This window comes from Mercenaria mercenaria, chromosome 19, assembly GCF_021730395.1.
Source record: "Mercenaria mercenaria strain notata chromosome 19, MADL_Memer_1, whole genome shotgun sequence".
Lineage (NCBI taxonomy): Eukaryota > Metazoa > Mollusca > Bivalvia > Venerida > Veneridae > Mercenaria > Mercenaria mercenaria.
In genome coordinates, this window is record NC_069379.1 from 25,026,376 (window position 1) to 25,045,738 (window position 19,363).

At 37.0% G+C, this 19,363-nt stretch overlaps 2 protein-coding genes across 2 annotated transcripts in view; both read left to right on the forward strand.

Moving 5' to 3' along the window:
- Window positions 1-5,807, forward strand: part of LOC123542600 (testis-expressed protein 30-like) — a 28,621-nt gene extending 22,814 nt beyond the window's left edge. Inside the window, exon 6 of the mRNA XM_045328526.2 lies at window positions 5,395-5,807. Coding sequence (XP_045184461.2) covers window positions 5,395-5,519 — 125 coding nt within the window. The 3' untranslated portion in view covers window positions 5,520-5,807. The remainder of the gene's footprint in view (window positions 1-5,394) is intronic.
- Window positions 5,808-5,946: 139 nt separating this feature from the next.
- Window positions 5,947-10,321, forward strand: LOC123542599 (galactoside alpha-(1,2)-fucosyltransferase 1-like). The gene has a single exon (XM_045328525.2). It carries the CDS (start codon window positions 7,370-7,372, stop codon window positions 8,609-8,611), a length of 1,242 nt encoding a protein of 413 aa, XP_045184460.2. The 5' UTR covers window positions 5,947-7,369; the 3' UTR covers window positions 8,612-10,321.
- Window positions 10,322-19,363: the final 9,042 nt, after the last annotated feature.

Here is a 19,363-nt window from a genome sequence, read left to right on the forward strand (position 1 = left end):
ATATATTGTTAATAGCAGTATATATTGTTTATAGGAGGTTGCTGATCTATCTATATTACTGCTAAATATTGTTAATAGGAGGTTGCTGATCTATCTATATTACTGCTATATATTGTTTATAGGAGGTTGCTGATCTATCTATATTACTGCTATATATTGTTAATAGGAGGTTTCTGATATATCTATATTACTGCTATATATTGTTAATAGCAGTATATATTGTTTATAGGAGGCTGCTGATCTATCTATTTTACTGCTATATATTGTTAATAGCAGTATATATTGTTTATAGGAGGTTGCTGATCTATCTATATTACTGCTAAATATTGTTAATAGGAGTTGCTGATCTATCTATATTACTGCTATTTATTGTTAATAGCAGTATATATTGTTTATAGGAGGTTGCTGATCTATCTATATTACTGCTAAATATTGTTAATAGGAGGCTGCTGATCTATCTGTATTACTGCTATTTATTGTTGATAGCAGTATATATTGTTTATAGGAGGTTGCTGATCTATCTATATTACTGCTAAATATTGTTAATAGGAGTTGCTGATCTATCTATATTACTGCTATTTATTGTTAATAGCAGTATATATTGTTTATAGGAGGTTGCTGATCTATCTATATTACTGCTAAATATTGTTAATAGGAGGCTGCTGATCTATCTGTATTACTGCTATATATTGTTAATAGCAGTATATATTGTTTATAGGAGGTTGCTGATCTATCTATATTACTGCTAAATATTGTTAATAGGAGGCTGCTGATCTGTCTATATTACTGCTATATTTTGTTTATAGGAGGTTGCTGATCTGTCTATATTACTGCTATATATTGTTTATAGGAGGTTGCTGATCTGTCTATATTACTGCTATTTATTGTTAATAGCAGTATATATTTTTTATAGGAGGTTGCTGATCTATCTATATTACTGCTAAATATTGTTTATGGGAGGTTGCTGATCTGTCTATATTACTGCTATATATTGTTTATAGGAGGTTGCTGATCTATCTGTATTACTGCTATATATTGTTAATAGCAGTATATATTGTTTATAGGAGGTTACTGATCTATCTATATTACTGCTAAATATTGTTAATAGGAGGTTGCTGATCTATCTATATTACTGCTATATATTGTTTATAGGAGGTTGCTGATCTATCTATATTACTGCTATATATTGTTAATAGGAGGTTGCTGATCTATCTATATTACTGCTAAATATTGTTAATAGGAGGTTGCTGATCTATCTATATTACTGCTATATATTGTTAATATGAGGTTGCTGATCTGTCTATATTACTGCTAAATATTGTTTATAGGAGGTTGCTGATCTGTCTATATTACTGCTATATATTGTTAATAGGAGGTTGCTTATCTGTCTGTATTACTGCTAAATATTGTTAATAAGAGGTTGCTGATTTATCTATATTACTGCTATATATTGTTTATAGGAGGTTGCTGATCTACCTATATTACTGCCATATGGGATCTGCCATATATATATATTGAAACGTCTACTTTATTTGCTTTATATCAGACAGTAGGACGTTGATGATCTGCCTGCCTTTTGTGATTGATACATGGTAGTTTGAAGTTGCTTATCTACCTACCTTCCTGCTTTATATTTGGTATATGACGTGACTGATTGGTAGTTTGAAGTTGTTTATCATACCTACCTTCCTGCTTTATATTGGGTATACTGCGAGACTGATTGGTAGTTTGAAGTTGCTTTTCTACCTACCTTCCTGCTTGATATTGGGTATATGACGTAACTTTTAGTAGTTTGAAGTTGTTTATCTACCTACCTTCCTGCTTTATATTGGGTATATGACGTGACTTATAAGTAGTTTAAAGTTGCTTATCTACCTACCCTCCTGCTTTATATTTGGTATATGACGTGACTGTTTGGCAGTTTGAAGTTGCTTATCTACCTACCTTCCTGCTTGATATTGGGTATATGACGTGACTGATTGGTAGTTTGAATTTGCTTTTCTACCTACCTTCCTGCTTGATATTGGGTATATGACGTAACTTTAGTAGTTTGAAGTTGTTTATCTACCTACCTTCCTGCTTTATATTTGGTATATGACGTGACTGATCGGTAGTTTGAAGTTGCTTATCTACGTACCTTCCTGCTTTATATTTGGTATATGACGTGACTGATTGGCAGTTTGAAGTTGCTTATCTACCTACCTTCCTGCTTGATATTGGGTATATGACGTGACTGATCGGTAGTTTGAAGTTGCTTATCTACCTACTTTCCTGCTTTATATTTGGTATATGACGTGACCGATTGGTATTTTGAATTTGCTTTTCTACCCACCTTCCTGCTTGATATTGGGTATATGACGTGACTGATCGGTAGTTTGAAGTTGCTTTTCTACCTACCTTCCTGCTTTATATTGGGTATATGACGTTACTGATTGGTAGTTTGAAGTTGCTTATCTACCTACCTTCCTGCTTGATATTTGGTATATGACGTGACTGATAAGTAGTTTTAAGTTGCTTATCTACCTACCTTCCTGCTTTATATTAGGTATATGACGTGACTGATAGGTAGATTGCAGTTGCTTTTCTACCTACCTTCCTGCTGGGTATATGACGTGACTGATTGGTAGTTTGAAATTGTTTATCTACCTACCTTCCTGCTTTATATTCTTGATATTGGATATATGACGTTACTGATTGGTAGTTTGAATTTGCTTATCTACCTACCTTTCTGCTTGATATTGGGTATATGACGTGACTGATTGGTAGTTTGAAGTTGCTTATCTACCTACCTTCCTGCTTTATATTTGGTATATGACGTGACTGATTGGTAGTTTGAAATTGCTTATCTACCTACCTTCCTGTTTTATATTGGGTATATGACGTTACTGATTGGTAGTTTGAAGTTGCTTATCTACCTTCCTTCCTGCTTTATATTAGGTATATGACGTGACTGATTGGTAGTTTGAAGTTGCTTATCTACCTACCTTCCTGCTTTATAGTGGGTATATGACGTGACTGATTGGTAGTTTGAAGTTGCTTATCTACCTTCCTTCCTGCTTTATATTGGGTATATGACGTGACTGATTGGTAGTTTGAAGTTGCTTATCTACCTACCTTCCTGCTTTATATTTGGTATATTACGTGACTGATTGGTAGTTTGAAGTTGCTTATCTACCTACCTTCCTGCTTGATATTGGGTATATGACGTTACTGATTGGTAGTTTGAATTTGCTTTTCTACCTACCTTCTTGCTTTATATTAGGTATGTGACGTGACTGATTGGTAGTTTGAAGTTGCTTTTCTACCTACCTTCCTGCTTTATATTTGGTATGTGACGTGACTGATTGGTAGTTTGAAATTGCTTATCTACCTACCTTCCTGCTTTATATTTGGTATATGACGTGACTGATTGGTAGTTTGAAGTTGCTTTTCTACCTACCTTCCTGTTTTATATTGGGTATATGACTTTACTGATTGGTAGTTTGAAGTTGCTTATCTACCTTCCTTCCTGCTTTATATTGGGTATATGACGTGACTGATTGGTAGTTTGAAGTTGCTTATCTTCCTACCTTCCTGCTTTATATTTGGTATATGACGTGACTGATTGGTAGTTTGAAATTGCTTATCTACCTACCTTCCTGTTTTATATTGGGTATATGACGTTACTGATTGGTAGTTTGAAGTTGCTTATCTACCTACCTTCCTGCTTGATATTGGGTATATCACGTAACTTTTAGTAGTTTGAAGTTGCTTATCTACCTACCTTCCTGCTTTATATTGGGTATATGAAGTGACTCATAAGTAGTTTGAAGTTGCTTTTCTACCTACCTTCCTGTTTTATATTGGGTATATGACGTTACTGATTGGTAGTTTGAAGTTGTTTATCTACCTACCTTCCTGCTTTATATTTGGTATATGACGTGACTGATTGGTAGTTTGAATTTGCTTTTCTACCTACCTTCCTGCTTGATATTGGGTATATGACGTGACTGATTGGTAGTTTGAATTTGCTTTTCTACCTACCTTCCTGCTTGATATTGGGTATATGACGTTACTGATTGGTAGTTTGAAGTTGCTTATCTACCTACCTTCCTGCTTGATATTGGGTATATGACGTGACTGATTGGTAGTTTGAAGTTGCTTTTCTACCTACCTTCCTGCTTGATATTGGGTATATGACGTGACTGATTGGTAGTTTGAAGTTGCCTATCTACCTACCTTCCTGCTTGATATTGGGTATATGACGTGACTGATTGGTAGTTTGAATTTGCTTTTCTACCTACCTTCCTGCTTGATATTGGGTATATGACGTTACTGATTGGTAGTTTGAAGTTGCTTATCTACCTACCTTCCTGCTTGATATTGGGTATATGACGTGACTGATTGGTAGTTTGAAGTTGCTTTTCTACCTACCTTCCTGCTTGATATTGGGTATATGACGTGACTGATTGGTAGTTTGAAGTTGCTTTTCTACCTACCTTCCTGTTTTATATTGGGTATATGACGTGACTGATTGGTAGTTTGAAGTTGCTTATCTACCTACCTTCCTGCTTTATATTGGGTATATGACGTGACTGATTGGTTGTTTGAATTTGCTTTTCTACCTACCTTCCTGCTTGATATTGGTATATGACGTGACTGATTGGTAGTTTGAAGTTGCTTATCTACCTACCTTCCTGCTTTATATTGGGTATATGACGTGACTGATTGGTAGTTATAAGTTGCTTATCTACCTACCTTCCTGCTTTATATTGGGTATATGACGTGACTGATTGGTAGTTATAAGTTGCTTTTCTACCTACCTTCCTGCTTGATTTTGGGTATATGACGTGACTGATCCGTCTACATTCTGTGCTTAAGATGTGGTACGTGTATAATAGGAATTTGCTCATCTACCTACCGTCTGTGTTTCATATAGGGTATACTGAAGATTTCTGATCTGCCTACATACTATATTTTGTATTGGGTAGTAGGAGGTAGCAAATCTGCTTACGATTTTAGTTTTGTTTGTTTGTTTGTTTTGGATTTAGCGCCTTTTTTAACAGTATTTCAGTTTATGCAACGACATCAGTTATCCTGGATTCTGTACAAGTACAAACCTCTTCTCCGCAAGAAACTACCAATTTCCCAACATGAATCCGAGGTGCAAATCTGTGCATATGTTGCGGCAGCTTTTGTGTGTAAAAGGTTGGTGTTTATCCTTTAACAAATATCTTCATACAGCTAGGTTTTCAGGTGATGTTGTACATTTACCATATTCAAGCATCGAACACTAACTAGCCTGAAATGATTGCCTTCTCTGGACTCTGTGTTCTCAACTAACGAAGCCCTTCCTCTTGAGAATGATTTTTATATACATATTTGCTGAATTACTTTTTATCTGATATTCTGTAGATAATGATGATATCGCCAACTCAGAGAACGGCAAAGAAACAAAGCAAATAGCGAAGAACTCGAAGAGGAAATCAGAGGGAAAGAACGAGATCAGTAGGAAGCGTACTAAAACTAAACACAAGTGAAAAATTCCTCCCGTTCGCATCTTAATTACTGACAGATGCAGTACTAGCAATGCATGTTTTTATGTAGAAATATCAAATGATTGCTAATTTAGTTCGATATAGATATAACTTATATATAAGATCATTTCATTAAGGATGTATCGTAAAGCTGCGCGCTTTCGTGATAAAAGGGCGTCCAAGTGAGAAAGATGATTGTTTAGTGAACAGAAGGGCTGTTTTTTTTAGATATTTAAAACTACATTGTAACTGATACTGAAATAGCAAGTATCAATAAAGCAGCTGACTGAATCTTGTGTAAAATCATTCTTATTTTGTATAAAACTTTCATAACTACACACTGTTCCATTTATTAGTCAAAATACTTTTGCTGTTTTCAATATTATTATGCTCTCCGCAGGGGAAGCATATAGTCACCGCTTCGTCCGACCGTCTGGCCGTCCGTCTTGCTTTTCTTGTCTGGAGTATTTTTTTCAGCAACCACTGGTTGGAATCTAGCGAAACTTCATAGGAAGCTTTACTATCAAGAGGAGATGCGCATATTTTTGTCGTGTTCCGGTCGGATTATTTTTCACAGAGTTATTGCCCTTATCATTCATCAGTGGTATACTATAGTACAATTCATGTCCGGAGTATTTCTCAGCAATCACTAGTTGGAATTTAGCCATACTTCATAGGAAGCTTTACTTGCATATTACATTCGTGTTCCGGCTGGATGATTTTTCTGACTTTATCAATGTTGGCTCTAGAAGAAAAGGGACATAATTATAGTACAAAGTATGGGTAGCCTCAGGAGTTATCTCCTGTGAACAAACATAGGGTCTGACCACACAGACTAATGCAAAATGGCCCGTGTCCGTATGTGGTGGATGTCATACAAAAATGCCGCAGCAGGAATTACCAGTAGAATATTTAGAAAGTACTCAACTACCCGAAGGAAGAATCGTGTGATAAATATGCAGAAACACGTGATAAACCTGAGCTGAATGTGTATGCTTTATACTTCATGACGAAACACAAGCTTAAACACACACGTGTTTTACCCGCTGATTTAGCATAAGAAACAATTTGAAATTTATCGCAGAAATATAGAGTTACCGGCAGCTATACAAGAAAAATTCAATAAATTAAGCCTTCTTGCATAACGTTACTTGTATGAAAACAATCATTTGGTTCGCCGACAACAGATTTACAATATAGACACTGCCAATGTTTAAAGGAGAGCGTAAGCCAAAGATCGGTACAAATCTAGTCACTCCACGGAAGTTTTATGTTTGACAATTATTTCATTTCAACTTTGTATTGATTCTGAAAATGTAACTTGTCTGAAGACTTTATTATGAAGAATAAAGCGGAACATTATGCTGCAATGTGGCACTCAGCAAGACCATGTTGTATTGGAAAAACAATTATATCATTCCTGAGTATAGAAATTCTCCGAGACTTCACGTTTCCTTAGTATTGATTTTTCCGGAAAAAGAACAATTTGGTATTGCAAAGATTTATTTAACAGTGTTGCTATGTTTTAATTTGGTAAATATAATGGAGTTATTCGTATAACAATATGTATTTGTTTATCCGTGTCGTCGACAAGAGGAATTTGTTTCAATTGTTCTTCATAAGAAGATCTAACTGAATTTTGACGTTAGTGTTTGCGAACTTTGTGAAAACTTCAGACAGAAAATGAGGTATATGTCGAGATGTATTTACCATACTGAGTTACAGGGAAGGAAAAACAATGCACATTGTTTTGTCAAGGGAATTCTGCAAAAAATGTGTTTCCTGGACAGAAGGGGAGTGTGGAGGGTATTTTCTGGCATATTTACGTTATAACATTTATACCTCCTTTACTAATGAATAGGTACATGATACACTTATTTGAAATAGACATATTTGTTGCACGAGTACGTACCGCGCCCGTGTTACAGGGTGTGATGCCTGAGATGCATTTAGTTCCGAGGAAGATTATGCTGTATACAACTGTTGGAATATTTGCTTATATCATCTTGATGTACGTGCTTTTAAATCTCCCTATATTTGCTAAAGTGACGTCATTTATGCGTCACGTTTTGTCTTCGAAAGTTTCAAGTCATGTTTACGGACTAGGTACAGTAATGGTTGATGTAAGAAGTCTAGGGAAAAAATTATCACACGACATTGACATGGTAACAAACTATAACACAAGGAAAAAAATAAAAATTAAACGAAATAGCGGGAAAGCGCGAAACATTTGCTTTGACATATTTTTCAATGGAAACCAAATTTTCGAAAAGAAGGAAGAAACGCCCAATAGCGGTCTTTGTAATTGTTATATAACAGTTGATAATCCACCCGGCAGGTCTGGAAATCAGATGTTTCATATTGCGGCGTTGCTAGGCACCGCATACAACCTTGACCTAATTCCTGTGATTCCCACAAATTTTCCATTGTCAGACTGGTTGGAATTACCGAATCTGGTTGACTTCAATCTGACAGAGGCGCAGCCTTTCGTAATCAAGCCGAGTGGAATATATTTCAAAGATATAAACAACTTGGACAATAAAAGAAATTGGACACTCCGTGGATATTTTCAGTCTTGGAAATATTTCTTACACAGTGAACATATTATAAAGAATGCCTTTAAAATTAAAGACGTTTATCTTAACGAGGCGAAATCGTTCATTAAAAACATATCAAGGACCGGACTAGTGAATGTATGTGTACATGTTAGAAGAGGTGATTTAAGTGACAGTGTTGCTATGAGGAAAGGTTACGCTATCGCAGGATTGGACTTCATTTATAATGCAATGAATTTTTATCGAAGAAAATTTAAGAATGTCCAATTCATCGTTTTGAGTGACGGCATATTTTGGTGCATTGAAAATATTAAAGGTAACGATATCATTTTCAGTCCATTTTATCGATATGCTGAGGATATGGCGCTAATGACGCTTTGCAATCACGTGATTGTAACATCCGGGACTTTTGGTTGGTGGGGTGCTTGGCTTTCAGGTGGAACAACTGTGTATTTTAATGGCTATCCTAGACCAGAAAGTTGGCTGGCGACACAAATTAACAAGAAAGATTATTACCCTAAAGACTGGATAGCGTTATAGAATAGGGTAAAGCATCAACTAAAATAAAACTTTGAAGTCATACTTAACATAATTTGACGTTTTATTGCACAACATGTGAAAATGTGCGATTCTAGGTTTTATTAGTCCCTTGCTGGTTGAAAAGCAGTTTCGGGGATTATAGGATTGCGCTTTTCCGTCCGTTTTTTTTCTATCATTCATCATAGGATTTTATTTACTTGGCACACATGTTCTCCAGACTAGTTTATTGAATAGATGAAGCCTTGTGACTTTTCAATTATGACTTTTGCCTTATGTCTTGTCACTTGTGACCTTTGCCTTTTTCCTTATGACTAATGAGTTATGATTTTCACCAGAGGACTTATGAACTACTACATATGACCTAAACAAACTGATCATGGCTAGCGGTCTACTAGTTGATTCGGTATATTAATCATCTAACCTCTGGGCAGTTCGGTATTTTTCCCTTTCAGTTGCGATGACAATTACAATACTGACTAGAAACGTATCATTTGAACAATTTTCATAACGGATCACCAACGGATCATTCCAGCCAATTTTCTTTAAACTTACCCTGTGATTCCAGAGATGATATCTTTTGAAGTGTTTGTGATGGACGATGAAAAATAGACAACGAACGATGGGCACTTGAGCTTCCTTCTGGCGTACTAAAAATATGTAACTTTAATCAGGAAACATTAAATCAGACATGTTTCATCACAAAACCGTATATATGTGCATATATTGAGTGATCAACCATGAAGCCTATGTCAGAATAATTTGTATATTTGATATATTGATACTTGAATTGCTGTCAATAATAGGATGTCCGAGTGCTGAAATTTCGAATAACTAGATTAAACATCGTTTTCAGAAGTTTTGAAAATTGTTTACAAATTTTTAAAGGGGGATAACTTCTTGGAAATATTTGATGTTCGGGACAGTACGGGACAACGCGTTTAAACGTGTGTGTGTGTGTTCGGGTTTAACGTCTTTTTCAACAATTTCTCGGTCATATAAACGACGGTGTCTACTTTTAGCAGTGGCAGTGAGCACAATGCCCGACTTTATAGTGCTGCCTCACTGGAATATCACGCCTTAGACACATGACATGATATCCCACCTTGTCAAATTACACTGACACCGGGCAGTTCAGTCCTAGCACTATCCTCTTAATGCTTAGCGCCAAGAGAGGAAGCTACTAGTACAATTTTTTACGTCTTTGGATGACGCGGCCAGGGATCGAAGCCACGACCTCCCGCACTCGAGCAGTCTTGGATCGAGATGTTTGGTAAAGATGTTGTTCGTTCGTTTATCAACAGTTGTGAGGCGTTCAGTATACGGTTCATCATATTTCTTATGGAATAATCAATTCTGTTTCATGAAAGTCATTATGTTCATTTGAAATATTGCATATTACGGACGAATAGAAAAATGAGTCCTAAAATTGAAAAATATGTAATTTTTTCGTTGATTTACTTATTTTTTCTTTTTATCCGCTATACATATTTTTGACAGATTGCCATTCGCAATTAAATCTAATGCAAGCAACTATTGTAAGCAAATGTGCATAATGACTTTCATGAAACGGGCATACTCATAAATCGAAAAATAAAGTTTTTACTATTGCTTGCAAACGAACAACGTATTCACGGACATAGTAGTTATTCAACAACTGTTTTCTGTTGTGTCCCGTACAGTCTCGTATTTAGAATAATTTCAGAAAGTTGCCCCCCCCCCCCCCCTTTGAAAAACAATCCCATTTGTAAAGAAATGAAAACAAACATTTTTCAAAATTCTTAAAAACGAGGTTTAACCTCATTGTTCAAAATTTCAGCACTCGGACATTGCTGCAAATGCATCAAAACGAAGACATGCAATATTTCGTTGCAAATGGTGAGATTTTAAAGGCGCTACACTGTCCGGAAGCGTGGATTCAAGCATCCATCCGTAAATTATCAATCGGTTTTTAGAATATAATACTTATTTTATGAGATGTTCAATATTCACGTAAAACAAGCCCGCCCGCTTAGCTCAGTAGGAAGAGCATTGGTCTACGGATCGCGGGGTCGTGAGTTCGATCCTCCGGCTGGGCGTATGTTCTCCGTGACTATTTGATAAACACATTGTGTCTGAAATCATTAGTCCTCTACCACTGATTCATGTGGGGAAGTTGGCAGTTACTTGCGGAGAACAGGTTTGTACTGGTACAGAATCCAGGAATACTGGTTAGGTTAACTGCCCGCCGTTACATGACTGAAATACTGTTGAAAAACGGCGTTAAACACAAAACAAACACATTTTCTTTCTATGATATTTCAAGATGTCAAATGTACATAGAACCCTTAACTTCATTGACAATGATATAAATACATATGCAGAAAATGTAAACCACTCAAATCGAAATTTTTGCCAAAAAACAATATTCCAAATAAAGAAGTTAAAGTTAGACCCTCAGATGTCCCTTTGATGAACAACGGAAAAAGGAAGCAAATGTTGATGATGACAACAGAGTAGTACCTGATCAGGAACTATTCAACTCTACAAGTTTCTTAAGTGAAATCTGTCTTAACCCCGCAGAAACCGAAGACGTCTTAAAATCATTACCGGTTCATAAAGCCGCAGGTCCCGATGGTATAAGTAACAAAATGCTACGTGAAGCTTCACATGAACTATCTTTTCCTCATTGTGACCTGTTTAAATCTTTACAACAACCCGCAGTGCAAAGTATGTGGAAAGAAGCACATGTTACCGCACTCTATAAAAAAAGGCGATGCCTCCCTACCAAATTTCACTCCTAAATACCATTGAAAAGATCTTTGAACGCCTTATTTTCAAACACGTCGGAATCATTGATTTCAACTCATTTAGATTTCAAGATTGAATACCAAGTCTGCAATTTTCACTGTTTGCCTTGTTCTCGGTGCTTCCGAGGGATCTACTTTCCAGATTTTATTTACTTCACAGCAGTGGGTGCTGTGTGGCGGCCGTAAAAAGTCGCCCCGACTTCATCTCAGCGTGGTTATATTTTCTGATCCTTCGGGATCATTGATTTCAACTCATTTAGATTTGAAGATTGAGTACTGCTTGAGCCGGTGCTAGGGGGCGTGGGCAGTGTTGCATTTTCCACTACTGTTTATGAACAGACTCAATCAATCCGAGTCTGCAATTTTCACTGTTTGCCTTGTTCTCGGTGCTTCCGAGGCATCTTCTTTCCAGATTTTATTTAACCGTTTTCATGACTCGCGTTTCTTTACTCCTGTCCAGTCTGGCTTCATTCCGGGTGACTCTACAGTTAATCAACTTGTTTACATATACGACACCCTCTGTAGGGCGCTTGACAATGGCCTAGAAGTGCGAGTTGTCTTTTTCTATATCAGCAAGGCATTTGACAAAGTCTGGCACAAAAGTCTACTTTCTAAACTGAAATACTGTGGAATAGCCGGGTCTCTTTTCAACTGGTTTCAACATTACGTTTTGTTCTTCCGGGAGCTAAATCTTCATGGGCTCTCTTACTGACTGGTTACTTACTGACCCGGGGATCAATCCTTGGTCCCTTACTTTTCTTGTCTTTTTAAATGACATCGTCGAAGAAATCAGATCTTGTATTAATCTGTTTGCGGACAACACAAGTCTATGTAATTGTTGAGCAGCCCGACACAGCGGCATATCTTCTACAGTCTGACATTCAAACAATTTCTTCATGGGCTGAACAGTGGCTAGTGACTTTCAGTCCCTTCAAATCCGAATATCTGCTAGTCTCAAGAAAAAAACTGCCAACCTTAGCCTCCCCTCCAAATGTTCAATCGGTTAAGCCTTAGGTACTCTTGGCATCTTCCTGTCAAATGACTGCTGTTGGCACTGTCATAATGGTTTTATTGTAGAAGAAGCATGGAAGAGGGTTAATATCATGCGCAAACTAAATTTTTCTTTGGACCGTAGATCTCTTAAAACAATAAATACCTCCTTTAAAAGACCTGTCCTCGAATATGCTAACGTCGTATGGTGTAATTGTACAAAATGAATATGCACGCATCGTCTCAGGTACTAACATACTGTTTCCTTTGAAAATTTATACCGAGAATTAGCTTGGGAAACCCTCTCAGTCAGACGATACAAACAAAGACTTATGTTCTTTAAAATGAAGTCTAGTCTTACACCAGCTTACCAATCTTCTCTGGTCCCTGAGCAGGGTGGTTCACGTTACAATTTAAGAAATTCTGAACCTATTCATATCGTTCGAGCTTGATCAATCCTTTCAAACCGCTGTTCGAGAGTGGAACCTACTGACACCTGCAATACGCAACTCCAAAACGTTATAATCTTTTAAAAAGCAACCTAAATAAAAATAGTATGTACTCCGTCATATTTTTACTATGGCGGCAGGACCATTCAAGACTGCGTTATAAATGTAGTTCACTTAATTATCACCTGTTCCTAAAAAAGATTTCTCCTGCTCCAGTGTGCCGATGTGGAAGTCTCGTACTTCTTTGAGTGTTCACTTCTTTCTGCCTGTGGTAACCATCTTTTAAATTGTCTGCAGGGATTTGACATTGACTTGAACACGTGTATGTGTTACTAGGAATAAACTATGTTTAAACTAATTGTGTCACAGTGTGAGAAAAAATGTGCAGCCAGACCGGGGCTCGAACCTAGGGTCTCGGAATACCGTTCCGATGCTCTACCGACTGAGCTACCTGGCCGCCTACACTTTTCCCCAGTTTTGATATTCAAATTCTATACCGTGACATATTTCTCCATCACTTTGAAATTTGTCCTCGAATTTCAACGGGTACCTAATATATATAAGATTACAGGCGCCGGAGGCTAACCAGTGTAATACGGTCACGGCCTCACGTTGGGCGCCAAATGTCACAGGGTGGGAAAAATGTGCAGCCAGACCGGAACTCGAACCCGCGGCCTCGCAATACTGTACCGTTCAGTATTCTGGAAGGGTGATTGAATATGGTGCTCCGGAATGGGTGACTGAGCACAGTGTTCCAGAAGGTTGACTGAGCATAATGTTTCGGAAAGATGACTGAGTATGGTGTTCTTGAAGGTTGACTGAGCCTATACTGACTTGTTCCGGAAAGGGCGACCGAGCATAGTATTCCTGGCCCCGTGTTCACAAAACATTTTCAGTCTCAGCTGAGTTTGATAACGAAACTTTATTTGTTATTTATATCTAAATTGCAAGTTTAAAACTGAATTTGAAGTTATTAATTATTTCCAAGTGACTATACAGTATTGATGGTCAGTCTCAGTATGAATTTAACCTTGCTGTTTTAGTAATATTGATATCAAAATTTCAAACTCAAACCTAGCCGAGACCGAAAAATGTTTTGTGAACACGGGACCAGATGTGATGACTGAGCACAGAGTTCCGGACGTGGTTCCTTAGCACAGTGTTCCGGACCTGGTGACTGAGCATACTATTCCGGACAGGGTTGCTAAGCATAGTGTTCTAGAAAGGATAACTGAGCATAGTGTTCTGGAAAGCGTGACTAGGCACAGTTTTCCGGAAAGGTGACTGAGTATGGTGTTCTGAAAGTGTGACTGATCAAGTGTTCCTGGAAAGGGTGACTGAGCATAATGTTCCGGGCAGGGTGACTTAGCACGGTGTTTCAGAATAGTGACTGTGCATAATGCTCCAGAAGAGTGACTGGGCATGAATCTCACTGGTCAAATGAAGAGAGTATCATATGATAAGATACGTAGTGATTTTACCGTACGTGAACAGTGTGTCGTAGTGTGATCACGTGACCATTTGTATCTTCGAAATGTACAAAGCTCATACTTCGGAGGATTTTATAGAATTGATAAGTACAACATCGCACAGCAACTTCAGTCCTTGGATTTATCCGTGAACAAATAAAACTGTATAAAGACATTTTAATAAAAAAATTTATGGCTGGTATAAGAAATAAGTTCTTGAACGGTTGGATTCTGAAACTATTGAGAACACATGTGTTGACACTAGGACAACTGTGCTAAAACCCGTTCATGCAAAGTGGTCGACAGCAACTCGCCCTAACCTGGAACTTGAGGCTATGTTTTCATGTTCTTAAATGTTTTCCGCAAGTAATTTACAACTTCTCTACATTTAGTTTTATATACAAACGTATTCAATTATTTGTATATATGTCTTTCATTGATAAAATTGGAAAATAGATCTTAGTTTTGCATGCTTTGTCGGCAAATAAAACACTGTTTTGAGTTAAGATACGTAGTAATCCAATCACGAAGGCCGAAGGCATACGAACGAAAAAAACGTGTTATGCCAACAAAGCACGCAACACTAAAATCTATTTCCGTTCTAACACGTTTGAATTACACCAGGAAGGGATACTAATCTGGAATAAAATGCTGAGTAAACTGGAATAGACAAAAGTAAGTCATTTTGTGAAACGTGTTCTAATCGACAAGACAATACATGGTAAAATCCTTCTTTGTTTGAATAAAAGAAAATCTTAAAAGTGTTAGAATGATAAAAATAATTCGTATTATTTATAAGGGAATGACTGACACTAGCGTAAGTATTTGAAGTGTTCATAGCAACGTATTACAAAGATACAAGATAAAAGAGAATCTATTTAACGTCGGATAAGTACAACATATACGTTAGCTTAAAGCTATTTTCTCACAAACACAAGCTCAACATAAGTAAAACAGCTGTAAACGATTGCAGCACATTTAAAGCAACATAAAACATAGCTGACACTAAGGATATAAGAAGAAATCACATACATGTTAAAGCACATTAAAACACATTGAAGCAACATAAAACAAGGCTGACACTAAGAATATAAGAAAAAAATCACATACATGTTAAAGCACCTTGAAACAACTTATAACAGACACTAAGAAAATAAGAAAACACTAGCATTACCAGCATACAGCAGACTATATCTAGAGCTTAAAAAAAGAGAACAACTTAGGATTACACATACTGAAATAAAAATAAGTACATTTAAAAGCACTGGCATTACAACGTCAGAGGAAGCAAGGCACAGAAGAAACTGTAAACAATAAAATAAGAAACACATGAGCAGTAACTAAAACAGAAACTATAAACACATGGCACGTTTACATTTTGGGACCAGACCACAAGTCTGACAGATCAATGATCCTAATATTATTTGGCAGACTGTTCCACACCCTGACAGCCTCAAACCTAAATGAATTGATGCCATATCTGACATTCACCCTGAGTACTCCTAACGTATGTAAAACATATCTGAAGTTGTAAGAAGAGTCTTTAACTTAAGTTAGAGATCTTAAATTTTCTGGTGACCTTATTATGAGCTTTTTGAGCAATCCTAAGTGCTCTAAATTGATTTTTTTTTTCTGTATTACTTATGCTATCTGTCAAAAAGTGCCAAATTAAAGAGACAATAATTAAAGTTGGATTTAATATAAGTTTTAAAATACATGTAATTAATCTAGTATCAAAAGTTAAGAATTTACTTAATCTTTGCAAGACATATATTATTAATAGTTGTTTTGCTGTCTTTTGACCTAAATTAGTAGCCTGGCTGTCAAAATTTAACAGGTAATCAAGATTAACTCCTACATATGATCTCACTTTGGTCAATATGAAACGATTTTACCTTATTTGTTTTGCTTCCTATACATATAGACTGATTTTTATTCTCAAGGAATACCGTTAAGTAAAAAGTAAAACACTCTTTCTTCTTCACTCTTTTTCCCTCTCCTACACCCTACTACATTTTTCCCTCTCCTACACCCTACTACATTTGGATATTATCATTTATCATCCTAACCTCTTACGCCCAAACCCGATTCATGATGCGGGTCTTTATTAAGGACAGCGCAGGAAGTAGACTGTTAAGGAATCCTGGCTCTATCTAAGGACTGCGCAGGATGTAGACTGTTATGGAATCCTGGCTCTGTCTAAGGACTGCGTAGGGTGTAGACTGTTATGGAATCCTTGCTCTATCTAAGGACTGCGCAGGATGTAGACTGTTATGGAATCCTGGCTCTATCTAAGGACTGCGCAGTATGTAGACTGTTATGGAATCCTGGCTCTATCTAAGGACTGTTATGGCTCTATCTAAGGACTGCGCAGTATGTAGACTGTTATGGAATCCTGGCTCTATCTAAGGACAGCGCAGGATGTAGACTGTTATGGGATCCTGGCTCTATCTAAGGACAGCGCAGGATGTAGACTGTTATGGAATCCTGGCTCTATCTAAGGACTGCGCAGTATGTAGACTGTTATGGAATCCTGGCTCTATCTAAGGACAGCGCAGGATGTAGACTGTTATGGAATCCTGGCTCTATCTAAGGACAGCGCAGGATGTAGACTGTTATGGAATCCTGGCTCTATCTAAGGACTGCGCAGGATGTAGACTGTTAAGGAATCCTGGCTCTATCTAAGGACTGTGCAGGATGTAGACTGTTATGGAATCCTGGCTCTATCTAAGGACTGCGCAGGATGTAGACTGTTATGGAATCCTGGCTCTATCTAAGGACTGCGCAGGATGTAGACTGTTAAGGAATCCTGGCTCTATCTAAGGACTGCGCAGGATGTACTGTTAAGGAATCCTGGCTCTATCTAAGGACAGCGCAGGATGTAGACTGTTATGGAATCCTGGCTCTATCTAAGGACTGTGCAGGATGTAGACTGTTATGGAATCCTGGCTCTATCTAAGGACTGCGCAGGATGTAGACTGTTATGGAATCCTGGCTCTATCTAAGGACTGCGCAGGATGTAGACTGTTGAGGAATCCTGGCTCTATCTAAGGACTGCGCAGGATGTAGACTGTTATGAAATCCTGGCTCTATCTAAGGACAGCGCAGGATGTAGACTGTAATGGAATCCTTGCTCTATCTAAGGACTGCGCAGGATGTAGACTGTTAAGGAATCCTGGCTCTATTTAAGGACTGCGCAGGATGTAGACTGTTATGGAATCCTGGCTCTATCTAAGGACAGCGCAGGATGTAGACTGTTATGGAATCCTGGCTCTATCAAGTCAGCGTGATCTACTTTAGATTAATCCAGGAAAACGGAGGAAGACAAACATAATGTATATATTTAAACTTGTTAGTCATCTCAAAACAAACCTCGTCGTTGCATGTTAAGGCTGTGAAAAACAATAGTCAAACAGATACATAAAAACAAGAGTTTGTATTTTAGTCAGCAATGGGACCTGTTTCGTGTTCTTGGGCGCTTTATGGTATCATACATGTATTTAATGGATATTATCTCAGAACCTAACGACTCGTTAACATTGACCTGTTCTAGTAATTAATGTCTTTCTTAGGTATTTCAAATGCTTCGTATTGGAATGTGAAGCATACAGACATGGACACCTTTTCTTAGCGGGACTGCGACTTTCTTCAGCCTTGCAAGGATTAAATCTGGATATAATTGGCATTCCAATATAAAATTATATTAATCTTCTAATACACCACATATTAAACATTTTCTTTCACTGATTGGAGTACTATAATAAGTTTTGTCCATCTGCCTGTTTCAATACGCAATCGATGAGAAGAAACTCTCAATTTAGTAAACTCACTACAATGCCTTTTAATAGTAATATATTTAAGATATGGCTGAAATTTAAATTCTAATAAATGTCTAGAAATACATATATTCAGTTACATAATGTAATATTTTTCACATATTTTAATGCCTTCCCTTCAATTTTCTTTATCATTGGTTATAAATGTACCTAAATATATTAGATCGTACATAATGAATTTAAAGAGCTACAGCTTTCCCTAATATGTTATAACGTTATGTCAATTTCTGTCTTTGATGTAGCCCAGCTCAGTAAAATTAAAAGAAAATTAAAATCTTTATGCAAATTACAGCGTGGTGTTTTGCTATAATAATGTGCATTCAGATAAGTTTAGAAAGACTTATCATGGTGTTAAAAGATGATTTTTTATACAAGCAAAAATGTTTGAATGTCTAGAATTTTACGGATTCATCGGACATTTTAAACATCAAGAACTGATATACTTCAACGAATCGGAATTTTGTACAAAAAATCAAAATATATTGAGTATAAAAGGCATATTTATCTTTATGCAGGTACCTACAACGCAGAAATTTAAAAAGTGGTTTTTGAATACTAACCTATATTTTCGAGCGAAAACATAAGATAACGACCGTAAACATGCTAGTAGATAATTGCTTTGCCATGAACCATAGTTTTGGACGTGAACATATGTTTACGAGCGTGAACCTATATTTACGACCGTGAACTTTGGTTTACAAGGGTAGTTCGTTAAACTAAGTTTCTCGAGCAAAACTATGATTTTCGGTCGTTATCCTATGTTCACGAGCGTGAACCTATGTTTACGGTCGTAAACCCATATTCACGGTCGTAAACCCAAGTCACAGTTACGGTTGTTAACATAGGTTCGCGTTTGTAAACTATGGTTTACACTCGTGAACCCAGGTTTACTCCCGTAAACATAGGTTCACGCTCGTGGACTTAGAATAACGACCAAAATTCATAGTTCAGTCGAGAAACCTAGTTTAACGAACGTAAACCTGGGTTCACGAGTGTAAACTATGGTTTACGCCCGTTATCTTATGTTTTCGCACGAAAAAATAGGTTAGTATTCGAAAAACCTGGTTTTACGTTCGAAAACCCTAGTTTATCGATTGTTAATTCTAATTTTTTGACCATGAACCTAGGTTCACGTAATAACTTGACAGTTGGCGTGTCATAAACGTCGGTTAGATAATTACTTCTTTATCTAAAACGTTTATATACCTACACAAAAAAAATC

Excerpts from the sequence above, each read along its gene's own strand:
- LOC123542599 (XM_045328525.2), top strand. The coding sequence starts at position 7,370 with ATGAATAGGTACATGATACACTTATTTGAAATAGACATATTTGTTGCA.